This window comes from Balaenoptera musculus, chromosome 16 (assembly GCF_009873245.2).
Source record: "Balaenoptera musculus isolate JJ_BM4_2016_0621 chromosome 16, mBalMus1.pri.v3, whole genome shotgun sequence".
Classification (NCBI taxonomy): Eukaryota; Metazoa; Chordata; class Mammalia; order Artiodactyla; family Balaenopteridae; genus Balaenoptera; species Balaenoptera musculus.
Genome location: NC_045800.1, coordinates 14169329 through 14191078, shown reverse-complemented (window position 1 = coordinate 14191078; position 21750 = coordinate 14169329). Strand labels below are relative to the sequence as shown.

Here is a 21750-nt window from a genome sequence, read left to right as displayed (position 1 = left end):
CAGACCTGGGCCCCAGCTCATACAAAGATTCTGCAGATGCTATAACCCCAGGGGCTGCCCGGAGGGCTCCACCCACCTTACCTCCCACCTGGTCAGCGCCAGGGTTCGGCTTTCCTTCCTGAGCTGGATAGGACCTCAGCCTGCGGGGTCTTCTTTCACGGCCAATGAGCGGGTAGGAGTCTGTGCTGAGCTCTTGGGGGGCTCGGTGCCGCAGCAGGCAGAGCTGCTGGGGCCTGTGCAGTGTGGCCCTTCCAGGCTGGCCTCCTGCCCACTCACAGCCTCCCAATAGCTCCCAGCTGACCTGCTCACTCATTCCTGGGGCCCCAGTGAGTAAACAGGCTGGTGGGAGGAAGAGGGAGGCACTTTCAGGGCCTAGGATGGCAGTGGAGGGCACACCTGTTGGGCAGAGTGGGAGTATCCATCCACTGCCTGATTCTGAGAATCCAGAAATGGCTTCTTTGAGCAATTCCGTGAATGGCGTCGTGGCCGCAGGAGCTGGGGCTTGAGGAGAACAGCAAGTGATTCAGCCCCTGAGTTTCCGAGAATGAGGCCAGAACGAGCCCACCCTTCCCTTTACAGGAATGCCTCGAATTCACAGCAGAACCAAAGGGCCTGAGCTCAATACTTTGGGGTTTTTCTTTCATTCTTCTTTTTTCTTTATGTTTTCTAAATTTTTTTTCTTGAACCCCTATACAGCATGTCAAATCTCGACCTGGCCTTGGGTCCCAGCTGTCTCTGTCCCTGTACTACGTGGGCTGGTTTCTTCACTTCTCAACCTCAACACACCTGGGGATAACAGTAGCCCTCCCTCACAGGGTGGCTGTGATGATTGAATAAGATAAAGCTTGCATAGCACTTAGTACAGTGCCGGGCACATGATAAATAGCCAATAAGTGAAGCAGGAGGGGCAGGCAGGCCTGAGCTATTCTTTAAGAGCAACAGAGACACCAAGGACAGGACTGAAGACAAGAACAGCCTCCGAGAAGGTATTTGAAGTGGACCCAACAAAAGATTTGTATTCAGAATGCATAAAGAAAAGGACAGCCACATAGAAAAGTGGACAAAATGATATGAGCAGGCAACACACAAAGAGACACCTGAACCATAAATGTTTGAGATTCATCTCACTAGTAACTGAGGGAATACAAATGAAATTCCGATTACCCAAAATACTACTTCATCAATGACAGAGAATGAGCGAGGGTCCACATATATCACCATGAATAGATCTCCCAAATGTCCTGTTGAACAGAAAAGCAAGTGTCAGGAAGATGCCCCTTAGATAGGGAGGTTACCATGTAAGTACATTTCTGTTCACAAAGTACTACCACTCACTGCAGATGTGGTACAAAATATCAAAAGAAGGACGTTTAAAATCCTCTATCGGTGGTGTTATATTTATTTTTCATTACAAAAGGATTTGAAGCAAATATGACAAAATGTTCGTCTTTGCTAATTCCAGGTGGTGGTTACAATGGTGTTGGCCAATGTTATTTCTTGGTAGTTTAGATCTTTTATCCAAATTTAGGAGAAAAAGGAGAGAGGGCGGTGGTTTACAATACTTTGGAGTTCAGGACCTGTGGCTAGTAGGAGGGGTCACTGGTGAAAGGTTTCTAAGACCCCAAGATCGTCCCCACCTGTATTTGAATTCAAATCCTAATTTATCTGCCATTGTTCCCAAGACACACAGCAAGAGCCTCTCTCCTCTTACTCATGGGGATTTGTGTCTGTCACATCAAAACTCCCCACCTTCAGTCTCGGACAGTCTTGCCACTTGTCCTCAGTGTCTTGCTGTCATCCCTGTGCCAGTGGCACTACTGATGAGGACCAAACCCAGGACCTGGCAGCATCTTGCTGGAGCGAGCCGAGACCACCCTTACGTAAACAGCTTTATCTCTTAGCATTTACCCACCCAGGCACAAACCTTGTAATTCCACAGAGATCTTACTGAACCAAGATGTTAACAGAGACAAAGATGCAATACAAAGCTCTTCGTTAAGAATGCAGCATCTTCATCCTGTCTTCTCAGACTCCATAGGGGAAAAAAACATGCGAATACTTTACAAAGCTATTTCATAAAATGTTATGTTAAATGAAAAACAAATTACTTTTTCTTTTACTAGCTTTTAATGCTAATAGTGCCGTTTATTCCTGACCTTCAGAAATATGAGATATTTTAAATGACAACTTAAAAAGAGTTCTTGTTTGAAAACGCAAGCTACTTTAGACTGCATATTATTACTTATAAGTATAGCGTGTGCCAACATCACTCGTTTCAGCATCCCATTTGTACCTGATATATATTTCAGTTGACATTTATTGTTCTCCTGCTTATGTGTCAAATTCCTTAATGATGACTCTGACAAAGTTGTAAGCTCGGTATATATAATTTACATTTGCTACCATATAATCGGTGTTATCTATTAGAATGCTATTTGTGACAAATCATATTCCAAATAAAAATTGAATTGATTTTTCTGTTACTTTAATATTGTGCCGCTCACAGCGAGCCTTTGATTGAATCTTAAACACTTTAATGCTCTGTTTTTGTTTGAGGCAGATCAGAAGTGGAGTCTGCATGATTCACAAATCTAAAACGATTTGTAAAACAACAAAATCAAATTTCAAAAAGCATCTTTATTTTCAAGCCAAGGGAATAAATTTGGTAAAGCTATCATTACAGGGTACACAGCCTAACGACAAAAGCCTCGCGTGCACAGTTAATTTCTATGCATCCATTTTCATCTAAATTAGATTTTAACTTTAATGCAGGGTATGAAAAGCCTCTACAGGCCTTTGTTTCTACCTTTTCTCTCAAGCAATTGCAGGCTTTCTCCCGGCTAATCAGAGCTTCATATCACCCTGGTCACTCTCCCTCTTGGCAGTGGGTTTGAGCTACATTCTCAGTTTTCTGGGATGCATGGGGGTTCTGTTCCCCAGATCCTCCCAAGGGGTCTCTCTCTCAAGAGGGCACTTGCTTGACCCAGACTGCTTACAAAATAAATCACTGGGGCTTCCCTGGTGGCACAGTGGTTGGGAATCTGCCTGCCAATGCAGGGGACACGGGTTCGAGCCCTGGTCTGGGAAGATCCCACGTGCCGCGGAGCAACTAGGCCCGTGAGCCACAACTACTGAGCCTGCGCGTCTGGAGCCTGTGCTCCGCAACAAGAGAGGCTGCGATAGTGAGAGGCCCGCGCACCGCGATGAAGAGTAGCCCCCACTCGCCACAACTAGAGAAAGCCCTCGCACAGAAACGAAGACCCAACACAGCCAAAAAATAAATTAATTAATTAATAAAAAAAAGAATCGGGGTGTATTGTAGCATCAGCCACATCCTGGAAAGTTTAAAAAATAAATAAATAAATAAATCACTTACAACTAGATCCTGGCTAGCATCAGCCCCTTGGGTTAAGTTCTGGTTTAGAGCAAGGGTCAGTGACTTGGGCCCATGGGCCGCCTGGATTTGTACGGACCTCCAGCTAAGAATGGTTTTTACATTTAAATTTTTTTTAATTCAAACAAATAATCTTTCGTGATACATGAAAATGATATGAAATTAAAATTTCGGTGTCTATAAAGTTTTATTGGAATGCAGCCACACATTCATTTATATATTGTCTATCGCTGCTTTCCTGCTAAAACTGCAGAATTGAGTAGTTGCAACAGAGACCACATGGCCTAAAATATTGACTATCTGGGCCTTTACAGAAAAAGTGTTCAGCCCCCGGCTTAGAAGGAAGGGTTTTAGTGATTTATGTCCCGTTAAAAGGGTGGGCACCTTCAGGGTAAGAGGCTGAGGTAGCACTCAGACAAAATGCTGCATTCATGACGATAAGCCTCACAGAAAGCTTTTTCAGACACTGGCTAAGAGATCCTCAAAATGTTCAAAAGTAGGTAAGATGAGGGAAAGAAGGATAACCAAGGAAAACAAAACACCCCCAAACTTCACAAAGCTGCGGATGTGATAAATGTGCACACAAATCATAAGTCAGAAATGCCCTTAGACAAATAGGTTTAAAAATACTTTAAGCACGCACCAAATTGAGTTGAGTTTAAGCAAATAGGAGTGATTTGAGGTAAACCGAAGCTGGGGTCTGGGAGTGTGGAGGGCAGGGGGATGTCCCAGGCAGACAGAGAGGTGTGGGGAGAGCTGCCCTTGGTGTGACCTTCAGGAGAACACAGGGCGGAAACAAGGTCTGAAGACCTTGGGGCTGAGTGGCCAGCTCCTCTAGGTCATGGAGGACCTGGTGCCTTTCCCTGATGGTGCCCTGGGCTGGTCAGGAAAGGTGGAGAACATGCTTCTTAGCCTTTGGAGAATCCAGACAAACCCGGTTTGAAGCCAATTATTGACATGGTGCTCTTGTCGGGGATATATATGCTTTTGAAGGAGCCACCTGTATTTTTTCTGGGAAAAATGGCCCTGAGTGAATTGTTTAACCTCTGTGTGGTTCAGTTTCCTCATCTGTTGAATGAAAGTATTTATACTAAGTAATACTAATTAAATAAGCTATTCCAGGTAAAGGACCAGAGTCTGACATAAGCGAGCACGTTAGCGGGGCTGCAGCTGCAGATTTATGATTGGCCACTTACACCTGTTCTGCTTGCCTCGCAGGGTTAGGATCCCTGGAAGAAAAGTGCAGCAGTGAAAAGAACACTTCATTAGGGGCCAGGAGCCCTGGTTCTGAACCCTCTTCTGTTGAGAACTCACTGTGTGGGCTCATCATGCTCCCACCCCCAACCCATGTCAGCTCTAGCAATGTCCCCAAGACCCTTTACCCCCATGGTAATGGATAGTATTTACTGAGCACAGATTTACATGCCTAATCTCTTCATAACTCGTGAGACTGGGTTGGCTTTTCTGTTATCTTCACCTTACAAAATAGAAATCTAAGGCTCAGAGAGATTAAGGAAAGTGCCCAGAGTCACACAGCCAGAAAAAAAGCAGAATTGAGCTCTGAACTCAGGGAGTGTCTGACTCCTGGCCACACGCTTCACAGCTGTGCTGGAACAAGGTTAAAGCCGTAACTGAGATCACTCTGTGGGGCAGGGACAGGGAACCAAGGCATCCCCTCCCATCATCCCACCTCCGGGGAAACTGTCAACTCTCCAATACAAAGAGAGAGAAGGGACCGCAAAGGAGCACTTTAACTGCCACAGGATTCAAACTATCCCCACAAAAGGCCCCATTGTCATAAGAAAACACACAAACTCACAACTTCCATTTCTTCAGCACTTCCAGATCGAGGGAATTTTTGTCTTATCAGGTAATAGAATTGTTTTTAGCAGCAAGAATGAGCTCATTACAGATGCAGCTTGTGCTAATAATGATAATCTGCTGTGCAGTAAAATCACCTCTCTCCCTCCCCCGACAGACGACGCTCTAGAAATTACAGGCTAGGGAGAAACAGAAAGGATAAAGATTAAGGAAAAGAATTGCAATGCGGAATTGTTTCAACAAAAGGAGTTTGATATGCACACTGAACTTGATTATCTTAATCATGAAGTTATACAAGAACTAGATACTATTAGACAATCTTTTAATTGCCTTTATTCGATTTTGTTATTTCTGTTACTGGGTTGTTGTTTTGTGTTTTTGTTTTACTGCTCAAGTCATTTTTTAAAGGTCAGTGCCAGGAATTAGCTAGTGACTTAAATATTGACAAGATTCGATCCCGCGAGTGAAATCAAGATGAAGGCAGTTGCAAAGACGTGGTTTCGGTCCCGGCCTCCCTTAATTTCATGGGCAAAGACTTTAAAAACCTTGGGTCTAGAGCAGTAATCTGCAGACTCTGTGGGTTTGGGAGACGGGAGCAGGCAGAACTGCTTCCCGTGTTCTTCATTTCTGAGGGGCCAGCAGAGGTGCAGCAGCCTGGACCACACGGCCCTGGGCAGGTGAGGGATCTGTCTCCTGGTTTCCTTCCTGAGGCTGTGGGATCACTTTCCCAGGGTGGTAAGAAAGCTGGAAAAAATCCCACCTGTTCACTGAGCTTGGTCCCAGCCCTTTGAAGAGAATGCAGCTAACTTCTGTTGAGTCATGGCTTTTTTCTTTAAACATGCAATCTCTAAAAGGTTATTTTTTAATCACTTCAAATAAGGATTTTATCAATTCAAATAAGGAAAATAACATTTTTTTCCTGATTATGAAAACAATACCTGTTGGCTGTGGAAAATTGAAAAAACCACAAGGAAGTAAAAAAGACCAATCACACCATCATCCAAATAATCAGTTAGTATTATGGCTTAGCTCCCTTTACCACTCCTCCCTTGTTTTTAAACAGAAAAACAGGATTATAGTGGTGTGTGTGTGTGTGTGTGTGTGTGTACACATGGGTTTGCTGTCATTGTACTGTCTCATGGTCTTGCTTTTTTCATGTACTGTATCAGAAATTTTTTTCCACAATAGCATTCCTCTACCACATTATCTTTTAATAACAGGATGCATTGTAATGCCACATCCCATTGGGTTTGGGGTGTTGTTTTGTATGACAACCACCCCTTACACACATCTTTTGTTGTTTCCCAGGACAGGGTTCCTTTCTATTTCTGTGCCCCAGACCCTCTGGCTGTCTGATGAACCTATGCACCTCTTCTCAGAACAATGTTTTTAAATGCATAAAGTACAATACATGAGATTACAAAGGGAGCTAGCTATATTGAAATACTATCAAAATACTAAAAAGAACAAATTTGTGAAATAGCCATGTGTTTGCTTATACATATGTTGAAGAACAATGTTAGAGAGCAGACATTGTAGCTCCAATAACAACTGTAATTATAAAGTACTGATCAACATTAACATTATTTCAAGCTGTTTGCAACAAATGTCATATGATGTGAAAAGATCTGGGATTTTTATTGGGTTAAGGTGACAGGTACAGCTGGGGTTTGTTGCCTACATTCATAAACAAAGGAAATATTATATTTCACTTGGCGGTTAGTGAAAACAAACATGTAACTTTTTTCTCATCCCAGTTCTTTTTTCTCATCAAAGATATGACTCCTGATTTCTACCCATGGAAACCTGGGGGTCCAGGGAGCCCAGGTGAAAATTCTCACCTTGGGAAAAACGCTCAGGAGTGGCTCAGTTCATCTTTTGGCCCAGCAGTTTTGAGTCTTTTGATAACAATGGCCTCACTGCCCCAGGAGCTGCTTTTGATTTCTTCTTCGTGCCAATGGCTGCAGAGTGAAGTCAGAGAGAGTGCCTGTCAGTGATAAAAGGTCAGCCAGTGTTATGGGTTGAATTGTGTCCCCCCCCACTCTGTCCCCCGCAAAAGGATATATTGAAGTCCTAATCCCCAGCACCTCAGAATGTGACTTATTTGGAAATAGGATGTTGCAGGTGTAATTGGTTAAGATGAGGTCATACTGCAGAAGGGTGAGCCCTAATCCAGTGTGACTGGTGTCCTTATTAGAAGACAGCCCTGTGAAGGCACAGAGACACAGGGAAGTCACATGATGACAGAGATTAGAATGACGCACCGAAGATTGCCAAGGATTGACAGCAAACCACCAGGCAGTGGGAAAGAGGCAAGGGGTGATTCTCCCCTAAGGTTTCAGAGGGCGCATGGCCCTGCTAACACCTTGAACGTGGACTTCTAGCTTCCAGAAGTATGAGACAACAAATTTCTGCTGTCTCATACCACCCAGTTTGGGGTACCATTACAGCAGCCCTAGGAAACCAGTACAGCTGGTGTGCCAGGGCTCTCCCGAGGACTGGGATTCTGAAACACCAGGGCTGGGGCGGGCATGGCCCTGTGCCAGTGTTGGGGACTGCCATGCCACAACACAAGGTGGCTGATGGGGACCGACTCATTAGACGGCCGGGCTAGGGCTTCAGTGAGCGCCCGATCCAGGTGCACAGTGTTACCTCAGGATCGGGAAGAGCTGGGCCTCACCCAGCAAGGTCAACATAACCTGGAAAAAATCCACAGACGCTTCAGCATGCTGAGAAGTGTATCCTCTTTATTCTCACGTGACAATAAAAGGCCTTTATTATGAATGACATGTTATCACCAACCGGTCAGGGTGCAGGTGGCAATGAAAAGGATGCTTGTCTTATGAAATTTCCCTCGTGCCAGTTGGGGTGTGTGAGGGGCTCTCACGTGAGAATGGCGAGCTTCTGAGTCCCCCCTTAGTATGTGCCTCTCCTTGGGAGGCTCTCCACTTCTACCCTTCCACGTCCTTTACTGAAGAGAGTGGCTCTAGATAAATCTCCCCGTTGCATGACACATTTGGCCTCTGAGTGCAGCCACACCTCACCGGAGGTCTGGGGTCCTCCATCAGGGCTCTTCCAAGGGTAGGACACCCAGCACCTGGAAGATAAACCAGCCCCACAAATTGCAGGCAGGTGGCCCAGCGAGGCAGAGGGGCTACTGCAAACATCCCACCCGCTTTTTTTTTTTTTTCTACTTAGAAAACAATTTTTTTATTGTGTTAAAATATCCTTAATACTCACCACCATCTTAACCATTTTTATGTGTCAGTTCAGTGGTATTAAGTCCATTCACACCGTTGTGCAACATCGGCACCACACATCCCCATAACTTTTTCTCTTGTGAAACTGCACTTCTGTAACTATTAAGCAATAATCCCCATTCTCCCCTCCCCTCAGTCCTGGCAATCACTGTTAATGTACTGCCTTTGATTTTGACTACTCTAAGTACCTCATATAAATTGAATCATACGTTATTTCCTTCTCTGTTAGACTTATTTCTCTCAGCATAATGTCCTTTAAGTTCATCTGTGTTGTAGCTTGTGTCAGAATTTCCTTCCTTTTTAAGACTGAATAATATTCCGTTGTACATATAGACCAGATTTTGCTTATCCCTTCATCCTTAGATGGACACTTGGGTTACACGACTATGAATAATGCTGCTATAATTATGGGTGTACAAATATCTCTACAAGACCCTGCTTTCAATTCTTTCCAGAATATACTCAGAAGTGGAATTGCTGGGTGTATGGTCATTCTAATTTTAATTATTTCAAGAGCCCACCATACTGTTTTCCATAGCAGCTGAACTATTTTACATTCCCATCTACAGTGTACAAGAGAATCTAAAGGCAACCCACAGAATGGGGGAAAATGTTTGCAAATTGTATATCTGATAAGGGATTAGTATCCAGAATATATAGAGAATTCCAAACACTTGACAACAAAAAAGCAAACAAACTGATTCAAAAATGAACAAAGGGCTTGAATAGACATTTATCCAAAGAAATGTATAAACGGCAAATAAGCACGTAAAAAGATGATCAACATCACTAATCGTTAGGAAAATGCAAATCAAAATGATAAAGAGATACCACCTCACACCCATTAGAATGGCTAATATCAAAAAAAAAAAAGCAGAAAATAAAAAGTGTTAGCAAAGATGTGGAGAAATTGAAACCATCCCCTTTTTAAAACCAGCAGGAAGGAAGGAAAGTCCTCCCTTACCTGGAATAGAGAAATCTGGATATTTTGGCAGCAGCCTTCCGTGCAGCAAAATTTCTGGAGAAGGGGTAGGAGGAGGTGGTGTGGGCCTAACTCAATATATTCTAAAGTAAGAACAAAAGTCATAGAGTTATTCCTTTCATTAATAATAAAAATAAATATAATCTGTGCAGGTCCTGCATGAGCACGGTGCGTTTATTTCTGATCCTTACAATTTATCCTAAAGGATCATCATCTCCATTTTACAGAAGGGAAAACTGAGGCCACAAGAGCCTCCCACTCCATGCAGTGCCCTACCATCTCCCTTCCTCAGCATGCTTGAGCCTTAGGTTGCTTCCCGGACAGGGGGCCCAGTTGGTTTTTACTGCCAGCCTCTCCCTGCAAACCAGCAAAGACCAGAAGCAAGACTTCTGGAACTTGCTGGGCGCAGGTGGGGAGCAGGACGTGGCTGCCTACTTGGCAGGTCCTGCAATTACAAACACAGCGCCTTCTGTAAAACAAAACAGACACCAAAAAAACAGTCCTAGCGCTGGGCTGGCGGCATCTGGAAACCCCTGGCCTGAGATCTGCTCTTCCCCTCGTTCTTGTTACCTGAGTTACAAGGCAGACTTACTCCTCATATGGTTTCAGGTGTGCTCTCCTGGCCTGCTCCACGATGTCCAGGAAGTCCCTGTAGCAGTTTCTGGCCATGACGGTGTACCGCGTGGCACAGCCTAATTCAGTGACCCTGGCTCTCGGCAGGTAGCCTGCCCAGCCGGGGATGGGGGGCTCCTGAAGAGGTTTCGTTATGTACTTGCATTCTGTAAAAATATGCCATGCTTCCTGAGGGCTCTGAGAAGCCACAGAGTGGGCGGTGCTCCCAAGCTAGCTGGCACACCAACAACCAGCCCCGGGGGAAGCACTAGGCCCCTAGATGTGATGAGGGCAGCTACCACTGGTTGGTTGATCCTGCGTGCCAGCACCTTGGTAGGGCTTTGCATAGGCTCTCATTTTATTCTCTTACAAACCGTAAGAAGTTGGTGCCATTATTACCTACACTTTGTGGAGAAGGACACTGAGACCTCAGAGAGGTTAAGAAAGTCTTGGCCAAGGTCACATAGCAAGGAAGTGATAGGGTCAGGATTCAAACCCAGGTCTCTCTGATTCCCAAGTTCTTGCTCTTAAACAGATCCCACTCTTTACTCAGACTAATTACAAAAAAAAAAAAGAAAAAAAGCTTCAGACAATGCTCTTTGAAAATCTGAATAAGGAATCAAGAGAAGCATGCAGGTCAGGAAAAAGCACATCAGACTCAGCTTTTGCTGCCTGGCTGGCTGACCTTTGGCAATTTCACATTTGTGAGATGTAAGATAACTGCCCTTCAGTTGCTGTAAGAATTGAATTAGGCCACTGAGTCCCAGAACCTAAAAGCTGGAAGGCACCCTAGGGAGTGTCTAATCCATCCTTCCCTGCCTTGGATGAAGGAACTGTAGCCCAGAGAGGGAAAGCAACCTGCCCTAGGTCACACAGCAAATAGTCATGGAGCTGGGCTAAATCCCAACTCTTAGGCAGAGGTTCCTTGTAATGACTTGGAAATTTTTTTAAGCACACCAAACATGTGAGTCAGCATGTGTTCTTGAAAAGTCTCCAACTACAGTAATAATAATAAAGACAATCAGTCCATTACTTTTCTTATAGGCCTTTAGGCCTTAAAAATAGTCTAGGACAAATCATTGTTGTGATGATGAACATGATACAATCATACCGTCAGTTGTTTTTGTCACTGTTATTGTGACTGTTATTCAGTGCAAAACCCCTTCCCGTCCAGCCAGCACCTGGAGGAGCTGGGTTCAAACCAAGGTCTGACCTCAGACAAGGGACACTGCTCTAAAGTGGGAATAATAGTATCGACTTCATAGGGTCATCGTGGGTGGTTAATGAAATAACGGTAGCCGGCACAGAGAAAGCAACTAAAAGCGGTACCTACTGAGACAACAGCTGCTCTCTGAACCTCTGTGATGATTGTCCAGGGAGCTTAGTACCTAGCACCCTCCTCCCCACCTGTCTCCCTCCCCCCCTGGAAATGTTTCTTTCTCCTTTTAAGAAACTGAGCCTCTCCATTTTGCACAGACGCCTGGGGACCTGGAACTGTGCTGGACCCAGTGCCCTCAGTGGCAGCTCAGCAAGACGGCCAGGCCCTGCGCTTGGGCCCAGGGTGAAGGGGGGCTGGTTTCTGGGAGCCGGTACCCAGACTCAAGGGGCGGTACTGCCAGTAATACTGGTGCAGGGTCCGCAGGACCGTCTCCTCTGAGCAGACGGGCTTTAGTTCGGGGCAGTGGCCACTGAGCAGAGTTATTCCTCCAGCTGGTCTTTATACCGCTGTGTGTTCTCCTGGAGGATTTTCAGACAGTGGGACATGTTGTCCTTGCTGGAGGTGCCCTGGCAGCTAAGGTAGGGCACGAAGCCTGCAAGAGCCGAAGGAATCACGACCTTCAGCGAGGTATTCAGAACCTGCCCAAACCCCCAGAATCTCAGCCCACCCTTGCCGTTTCTTCCTTGGCCGACAACACTGCATTTTCCCAAAGGCCATTAATACAAGCCGCGCTGTTGTTTCCACTGCGGCTGGGCCCTCCCAAGGCCATGAAAAACTGACCTTGGAGCGGGGAGGGAAGGCCCGTTTCAACAAAGGCGATGACAGTAATATTCTTTGATAGCAAAGCCCCTCACATCAGCCCAAACGGCAAATGGTGAAAGCATTTAATGGACCAAAATGTTAGTCAAAGGAGTAATTGAAATTATTCATCTTTTTAGAGAGAAAGCTTATTTTCCTTGACACTTCCCAAATGCAATTGGGGATCTTTTCTGTCGGACCACCGGGAAATTGTGGGCTTATTAAAAGCAGAGACCTATTACACAAAAAGGTAAATTCATTATCTGTGAGACCCACCCCGAGCACAATTTCTCACCATTTCCCACAAAATAACATGTAATCATTACAACTAGTATGGGTAGAACACAACTATTTATTTAAACTGGATGCTGAATCCTAAGTACTATAATGCTGCCATAATAAGACCAGTTTTTAAAAGAACAAAGGAGGAAAAACTGGTTAAGACTTGGCTTTAAACTGTCAATAAATAAATAAGTAAGCAAGTAAATCCCATTATTGAAGCCCACCATTTGTGCCCTTGTCCCCAGGGCCAGAAAACCTGGCCCCAGAGTTGAGAGCAGCAACCCTCACCCCGTGCACCTGCAAGAAACCTCCTCCGGAAGAATCCAATTACTAAACTGTTCTTGACAGTGTTGGAAGTCTTCTACCCACTATCCAGTCTCCCCAGTTTTTGGACAATTAAAAGATACCCTAACATCATGGAGGAGACCGTAGACACCCAGGGCCCCTGTCACAGTGGGTTTTCTCCATCAGGGTCTACTTTGATCTGCCTAGATTTTACCTGATTGCGTATATGCACACACACACATAGGAATACAAGCTACCTTTACTGAGTCTTGCTAAGGGCCAAGATATTTTAAATGGGCTTTGTGTGCTGGCTCCTTTAATCCTCACCACAGTCTTAGGAGGAATCTATCCCGACCCCATGTAATGGGTTGAACTGATAGACCTATCCAAGTCCTAACCCCTGGTACCTGTGAATGTGAACTTATCTGGAAATGGGGTCTTTGCAGACATAACTAAGGATTTGGAAATGAGGTCATCATGGATTTAGGGTGGGCTCCAAATCCAGTGCCTGGTGTCCTCCTAAGAAAAAGGAGAGGGAGATTTGAGACACACAGACACAGAGACACCGAGCAGAAGGCCACATGAAGAGTCATGTGAAGATGGGGACAGAGACTGGAGTGCCACAAACCAAGGAACACCGGGGGCCATCAGAGAGAGCACGGCCCTGCCAACATCTTGATTTCAGACTCCGGGCCTCTAGAACTGTGAAAGAATAGCTATCTGTTGTTTTACACAGCAGCCCTAGGAAACTAATACAACCATTTTATAGAAATTTCTACTTACCATAGAGAGGTAAGTAACTTACTTACAATCACATAGATAATGGCCCGGGAGAGATTGGAATCTCAGTTTATTAGAATCCAAAGCCTATTCTCTTAACCAACCAGTAGGACCAGGATGAGGATGGGCAACCTTGGAATATTCTCCATGCCTCTCCCCACCGAGAATACCTATATGTGAGAGCAGAGGGCCTATGGGGACCACCAGGTTTGTTACCCACAGGGATGTGACTCAGTAAATTCTCAGAAGCCTGAGGAGGAAAAGCCTTTAGGTAGGGTGGCCAGTTGTCCTGGTTTGCCAACAACTGAGGGGTTTCCTGGGATGCAGGACTTTTAGTGCTAAAACTGGGACCATTCCCGGCAAACCAAAAAAGTTGGTCACCATCCCTCTACGGGACACAGGAAGAAATGGGACCATAAGGACAGCCCTAGTTCACGAGAACAGCACAACTTGGGAAGAAGGACAGAGCCTCAGCTTATTCATTGTGTCTATCCTGGTCCAAATGTATATAACAGACATTAATTAAGCGCTTCTTACATACCAGGCCATGTCCTGGGAGATCTGCCCAGATTCTATCTCCCCACTTATCAGAACCCAGTTATCTGCCATCTTCAGCAATGAAACACTTTCAGCAAGTTTCTTAAAAGCTGAAGTGCCTGTACTGGTCCAATAAGCCGGTCGGACACGGACAGTGGGGCAAGGCAGGGACAGCAATCAGGACCCCCCTGCAGGGCACATCACCACTTACCACTGTAGCCTGGTGTGATCGGCAGGTGTCTCACGAAGGTCTTGGAAGACTCCATGATTTTGCTCTCTGTTAATGAAGGGAAGTCCTTGCCTGGAGAACTCACTGCGCATGTGCTAGAGCCCTTGGGCGTCAATAACCTTGCCAGGGGATTAGGACAGAGAGAAAGCACCACAATTAGCCAAGGATGCGGTTAAACATGCAATGTACAGGGCATAACAAAGATTAGAGTAAACTGTGGCTGGAAAGGATCCGAAGTTGCAAAGGCTGGCATGGAGTCCAAGATGGGGCGGGGGGCGGACCAAACAGCGTCAGTTTATGTGGATGCTGTCTCCCGAGCCAGACCCCTTCTCCCTTCTGGGATGGCCTGTGGTGCCCCCAAATGGGCCAGGTCCTGCATCTGGCATCTGTCGATGCTTCCAAGTCCTACCCTGGCAAACCAGTTCCTCTCTCAAAAGTCATGCCCTTGTGGCCAGGACAAGTGGCCTCAGGGGTGGAGGGGAGGGCCTCAGTCACGGTTTACTCAGCAGTGATGGGAATTTTTTAAACAGTTCAGACATTTAAAGAACACCTGGGGCTTCCCTGGTGGCGCAGTGGTTGAGAATCTGCCTGCCAATGCAGGGCACACGGGTTCAAGCCCTGGTCTGGAAAGATTCCAAATGCTGCGGAGCAACTAGGCCCGTGAGCCACAACTACTGAGCCTTAACGTCTGGAGCTTGTGCTCTGCAACAAGAGAGGCCACAACAGTGAGAGGCCCGCGCACCGCGATGAAGAGTGGTCCCCGCTCGCCGCAACTAGAGAAAGCCCTCGCACAGAAACGAAAACCCAACACAGCCAAAAATAAATAAATAAATAAATAAGCTTTCATTTAAAAAAAAAAAAAACACCAGCTACAACACGGCTGAAGACAGGACTGCATTCCTGTGAAACGCTAACGGCCGCCCTAAGGGTTAGTTCCTACCTGAGTCCCTATTTTACACATGGAAAAATAAGGCACAGAGAAGTTAAGTAACTTGTCTGAAGGTTCCTGTGTCCAAGGAGGTGTGACCGAAAGACGTCTACACTCTGGGGGCAGGATTATGTTGCCCAGCAGTGTGCTGCGGCTGCGTGGCCGGCTGCGCAGCTGCAGACCCAGCCCAGAGGCCTGCCTGGAGGAGGCTGAAAGGAAGAGCATAGAAAGGAGGTGTGCTGGGGGTGGGGCCGGGGAGCGGGTCGGAAAGCGCGGACACGCCCCCCTCCCCCCGCCCCGCCCTGCCCCACCCTGTCCTCACCTGGGCTGGCCTGGATCCTGGCCCCCCGCGGGACCTCCTGCTCTGGCCCGGCCTCTACCAGGGCTCCTGTCCCCTGTGAGCTCACCTCGACCGCGGCGGGGTCGGAACGGGCGGAGACGGACCATCCCCCACCCCCGCCCCTCCCCCCTTCCTCACCCTTTGGTTTCCTGGCCGAAGTCCGGGCCCGGGAGCCAGAGGCGACTAGTGAACCCGAGTGAACTCGCTCAGCGTCGATCTATGGGGTGAGATGCAGGGATTTGCCCGGAAAATATTTTGCCTCCGAAGCTGTTCTCTGTTCTGAACACACGGTCTCACCCAGGCGAGGCCGCTCTGGGTTTGGAAATTGTGGAGAGGGGTACACGAAGGGATCCGGGTCAAAGCCGCCTTTTCTGATGTAGACACTGGGGAGGCCTGGGCTGGGGGGAGAGGATTGGCGGGAACAGGCCTTGGCCGGGGCGGGGGAAGCAGCCTGGGAGGGAAGCAGAGGCCTGTGTCCCAGACGGCTTCCCCTGGGCTTCTCACACCCCTGTCCTCCTAGCCTCGTGTCTCTTACTAGGAGAATCTCCAGATGGCCAGGACAGGTAACCGGGCAGAAAGGGACAAAGCACCAAAATGAAGGATGCTGGGAAGGTGGAGCCGTACTCCTAACAGGCCTCATTTTATGGGAGATGAGCTTTCATCTCATTGGACTGAAACTGTCAACTACAAATTGGCACTTGCCATCTACAAGGGTTAATTCAGGTGCTACTGAAGTTGCTGACTTTCAACACCCCCTGAAAGGAGTTCAGGGTGGGGAGCAGAAATGAGGCCCTCTGTGCTCTGGGAAGAACTGGCATAACAGGGCTTCAGAGAGTTAGATATTTTCAGGAGCCGATTTTATTTTATGAGCCTAATTCTTGCATCTCCTCATATCTAGAAAAGCACTAAAACCCTTCATGGTGACGTCTGCTCCTCGTGACTAGCAGTAACCTTCACGAGACTAGCAGAAACCTTCTGCAAAAAACATGTGCCTGATTGCATGTACTCCCTCTTCACCAAAATCACATATATACTGACTTGCCCCCCTACCTCTTCAGAGCAGTTTCTCAGAGCTATCTGAAATGCTGTCTCCCGGGCTATAGCCCTCATATTGTCCCAAGTAAAACTTAGCTCTCAACTCTCACGTTGTGCATTTTTTTTAAGTCGACAAAACCAAGATGCCCACTGTGTGACCCAGATCCAGGGACTGAGTGGCCTTTACAGACAGCTAGTCCCAGCCGCTCCCTACAGATGAGGAAACGGCAGCCAGACTGCCTGCTGGCTCTACTGTGCAATACACGTTTGTCTGACTGCACATCCCGGCCTTCCCGACCTCTCCTCATGGGAACTAAACTTCAGATGAAAGCTGGTGCAGCTACCCACTTAGGAAGAACCCATTTATACCTCCCTCGGGGTCCTAGGGCCCGCCTCAGACTATCCAGAAACTACTAGAGCCAACTCTGGAGGGTGACCCAGACGTAGAGCCTGGAATAAACCCAAGGCCCTAGATACAGCGGCCAGCTAGTTGTGCCTGCTAGGATACCAGAGGACAAGGCATCAGTCCTTGGCCTTCTGCTTTTCATTTTTTATGACCTTCATTTGGGTGCAGTGGAGTTGTCAGTTGTCACTGTGGCTTATCTGCCTTCTCTCTGGCAAGGTTGCTTTCTTTGGCTTCAAGGGAAAAGGGGTTCATGGATGTCAATGGAGGCTTGGTTCCCAGTGAACAGAGGAGCCAGTCTTATTGGAATGAAAGTTAACAAAGCTTGCAACACCTAGGAAAAGACCTGAAAATCAATTTCCATCTGAAATGGGGTAGAGGGGAATGTCAGTAATGTATCTATAATTCCATTTACAAATTCAGAGGGCAAAAAAAAAGTCTGAGCCACATGAGATCCAGAGTTTTGCTTTATTAGACATCTGTGAAGACAGTTTGCAGATACAGTCAAAATGTGAATTGCTGCCAAGTTCTGTGAAGTTTGAATTTATAGTGAACAAGACCCCAGTGGCTGTTATTTTAGAATATATTTCCATATTCCAAGCAGATAAGAGATACAATGTTATGGCCAACAACTTTTATACTAGTCATCCACTTCAGCCATTTCCCAGCATAAATATGCAGCTTAATCACAGCTATTTCATCTCTACAATGTGTGATTCGATCTTCAGCTAATAATGCATTTTGACTCCTGTTTATATAGGTGCATGCGATTCTTTGCCACCCTGGCAATTAACCAGACCTGGACTCTAAAAGCTAAACTTGATCTAAATAACATTCTAGGGGTAGGGCAGGGCAGGCTCTGTAATCTGTACTCATCTTAGCCATCGGTCTGCAGAAACGCCTGTATGTTTCCTCTTTCCTCTCTTGTCCGTCTGACATTCTTGTCTGACATTCAACATTTATTAATGCCTGCTGTGTACAGAAAGGGAAGTTACAAAGGAAACCCTTTGACAGTTCTGCTTCCAAGAAACTTGAACCTCAGATAATATGCCAGGGACAATTGAGTAATGGGTTAAGACAACGGGCCTTTTAGAAACTTTCTAAGATTAGAAAATGTGTCCAAGTGTTCCTATCCAGTGCTCTTACTTTAGAATATTTCTGTGGGGGGTAAGGGGAGAAGGGGTGGATTTGAGGATTCCCTCTAAGAAGTCTGACTATTAGGGCTGCATCTCTGGGGCAGAAGAAAATCCAGTAAAATCATCACCCCCTCTCCATCATCTTTTTGCCAACATTGCAAATTTCAACCATTTCATTTAAGAGAAATAGTAGACAAGGAGACATCCTTAATGCAAGATGGGAAAGGCCTTACATTAGCCAAGAAAAGGACTTGACTCTATTACTCACACTTACACTTAATCCAGTAGAAAAGCTGGATTTGTGTACCACCTGATTCCTTCCTTTGATTCTGGTGTCCTGAAAACATCACACTTTGCCTTCAGAGTGACTGCTTCGCCCCACAAGGAGGCGCTGACAACCCTGCAGGGACACAGAGTTTTCGGAGGTTTTTCTGCACAGTCACATGGCTTACAGAACCAGAACGTTCAGCTCTCAAAGACAGTTCAGGAGAATCGATACATTATTATGCACCTTTAAATATAAACTGTGAACCTTTGGGAAGGATGTGTGTGTAGAAAGGTCTGATGGAGCTGTCAATCCAGCCGGTCTGTTTCGTAGAGGATTCTGACCCTAGGCACCTCTGTCTGTTGCTCAGTCTGCACACACAGAGTCCATAGCTTAGCATCAGTACAAATCAATGTCTAGTAAGCACAATTAAGACATGAAACCATGGAAACTTAAAGGCAGCAATGTCATCAACAAAATTCAAAGAGCATTTTCCCTTTTTTTTTTAACAAGAGCATATTGTAGAAATCAAGATTCTGTACAATTTTCTAATATTATATGTACATACAATTATATTACTTATAACTAAATGGAGAAGTCTTGTTTGTAGAGTATGGCTGGCAACACCAAAGAAAGACCCATAACATTTAGCTTTTGAAGCCGAGCAGGCAGCAAGAGAACCCTAGAGCGCACATTTGTGTCTCGATGCGAAACCCCGCTACTGAGTACGTGACCAGCATTCTCTAGTTCTGTAGTTGGTTAGTGTTTCACATTCTAGTAGGGAATTCTGCAGCCAGCAATGTGAAAAAGAAGACACGTTAGAATGAAGTTGGAAATGCTACTTAAAATCTGCATATGATAACGCGCTGTGATAATGGGTTTGTGAATCCAAGTTGCATTCAAAGTTAGTGGCTGAGTCACCCATCCTCCCCTCATTCATTATGCATGCCTCCGGTGATTTAAAATCGAATTCACTCCAGCAGGTAGAAAAGACAGCTTTGAACAGATCACACGGGCTGAGTCAGGTTCTTGATTCTTTTCCTCAGTTGGCTCCTGAATGTTGAAGACAGGCTTTGCAAGTGGGGAAGGATGGAGAGCGGGCACACACACCAGTTGCTTCCTCAGCCCCATTCTTAAGGCTGCCTTTCTTCCGATCTTTTTCCTCCCCGGGCCCTTCCTGTGAAGGTTAAACGTGCCATCCCCAAGCCAGCTGGAGCTCCAGCCCCACTCACAAGAGGGCAACGTGTGGGATTGTGGTTCTTCACTTGTAGACTCACTCCCTAAGCGAACCCAGCCGGAAGCTGCAGGCTCTGGTCTGTGCCCCAGCTTTCCAAAACCCTGAAGTTAGGAACTTTTAAATTCCAGTTGAACCACAGTCCCCTGTGGCATTTACTAAAAACTGCAGATTCTGGTTTGAAAAAACCCAGCTTCATTCACTAAGTACAGATCTCTGAATGCCTTTAGATAGACTCTTCAGTTCTAGTTTTAAAACTGAAGATTTTAACAAAACGTTTCGTTAAACAGATTCTCTGCCCATGTATCACCAATGTATTCTTTTCAAAATGTGGAAATAAATGGCCAAATCTCTTAGGGAGATGAGGGCAAGCAGGGAGGAGGGAGTTAGTTTAAAGTACGTGTGCCTGTCAAGGGGAGGGGCTCTTCCGGACTCCCGGGCTTGGTGATGTGAACAAGGCAAACTGCAGCTTCATTTTCTCACACAGAATCCTACTAAGGTTAACTCAAATTACTTATGGATTCAGAAATCAGGATTTGGCCTTTGGGGAGTTCTATCACAGCATGTAATTTGGGATATGTCACTAGCTCAATATCCATTTCCCTCGAAGCAAGTTTTTACCTGCCGAAAAGTTGAGGTGTCAGCTCTCCCACTCACAAATCCTAGTGGATTAGCTGAAGCTACAGTTATTCTTCACTAAACCTTTTTGGAATTTAAATTATGAGAACCTAAAATAGCGCCCAGTGTAGGCAGTCTTCTCCCACCAGCTAAAAACCCTCCAAGTTCCCAGTGAATCATCACTTTTAATCACACCATGATGAAAAGAAATTAACTGCAGATGGATGGCATTTTATATTGACTGCCATCCAAAATATGTAAAAAAGAAAAGTCTCAGAGAGATGAAGAATCTCCTCCTGGCTCAAAGATCTTGTTCCAAATCTGGAAGGATCGCGACAGGGCACCCTAAGTTCTACATAAGGGAGATCTCTTCACCCCAAGCCCGATCACTGCTGCAGAAATGTACTGATTCCCTTGTGGGGCGGTGGGGGGTCGGGGGGGGGGTGTTTCACCACTTCGTACCTATGAACACTAGCTGCTTTTCTGGGATCCTCAAATTTCTTATTTCCCAACCTCCATCTTCACTGCCAACAGTTTTCCCGACTCCAGTATGCCCTCAAAAACCCCTAATTATTTCTAGCCCTGGCTGTTCTCATCTTGCTTGCTGAAATTCAGACGGGTGATGGCTAGGGTCAAGGGCAGGGAAAGAACAGTCAGGGTTGAGGTCAGCAGATGCAGGTGAGCTGAGTCCAAGGGGACAGGGGGCGGGGAGGGCCGGTTAGTAATTTAAGAAGTCGATGCCAACCTTGACACTCTTGGAGGTGGCTACATCAATGGCCGTGGCCTTGATCTCGGTGTCCCCGAACTGCATGAGGGTCTGGATCTCCCTGCGGGTGGGCACGGCAGCGCCGCTGGCCCCCGTGAGATCGAGGCGCAGCGTGCCGCACTTCTTCACCCCGGGGTCGGTGATGAAGCTCACGCTGTCCAGCTCAGAGCTATAGATGTTGATGACAATGACCAGCTGGGAGGGCTTGGCCGGGGTGTAGCTGCGCTTGACCAGCTCGCCCAGGGCCACGGACTGGTCGGCGGAGATGAACTTGTCGAAGACGTCAGTGCACCAGCGAGTGCCGTCCTTCACCAGCAGCTTCTCGGGCGGGTGCTTGCCCTCCACATAGCGGTTCAGCACCCCAACCCCGTAGGTGAGCGGGGACCGGCGCACCTTGATGACAGCGGGGTCCAGGCCGAAGAGGACGGCGCCCTTGAGGATGGTGAGGCCCACGTCCTGGGGGATGATGATACGGCACTTGTCGCCGAAGGCAGCCTGCACCGCCTGCTGCAGGAGGGGCGCCTCGGCGAAGCCGCCCACCAGGAAGAGGAACTTGACCGTGGACACCTCCGGCTTCTGAAACAGGTCCCCTGAAAGGGAGGAGGAAGGGACAGAGACCTGTCACCAAAAGCCAGGGGGGACCGGGTGGCCTGAGAATGTGGAGAATGGACAAAGCCGCTTGGGCCAGCTGGAGGACAGGCTTAGTCTGGACTTGTTGAACGGAATATTTTTGTAGAGCCAATCTTTTCAAGAAAGGAGGGGTTTGTACATCAATATGCTCAGGAATAAAAACCAAAGCTACTGCTAAGTAGAAACCCATTTCAAC

The 21750-nt window shown here is 46.7% G+C and overlaps 2 protein-coding genes across 3 annotated transcripts in view; both read right to left on the bottom strand.

Moving 5' to 3' along the window:
- Positions 1 to 7973: 7973 nt before the first annotated feature.
- C16H10orf82 (chromosome 16 C10orf82 homolog) lies at positions 7974 to 15523 on the bottom strand. Its single transcript, XM_036829323.1, is given in 7 exon segments — positions 7974 to 8312; positions 9440 to 9540; positions 10050 to 10236; positions 11663 to 11743; positions 11746 to 11880; positions 14182 to 14318; positions 15450 to 15523. Coding segments are annotated over 6 exon segments (705 nt in total). The 5' UTR covers positions 14237 to 14318; positions 15450 to 15523; the 3' UTR covers positions 7974 to 8166.
- Positions 15524 to 17354: 1831 nt separating this feature from the next.
- Positions 17355 to 21750, bottom strand: part of HSPA12A (heat shock protein family A (Hsp70) member 12A) — a 68605-nt gene continuing 64209 nt past the window's right edge. For both annotated transcript variants that reach the window (XM_036828435.1, XM_036828436.1), the window contains one exon: positions 17355 to 21514. In XM_036828435.1, the coding sequence (XP_036684330.1) occupies positions 20877 to 21514 (638 nt within the window). In that variant the 3' untranslated portion in view covers positions 17355 to 20876. The remainder of the gene's footprint in view (positions 21515 to 21750) is intronic.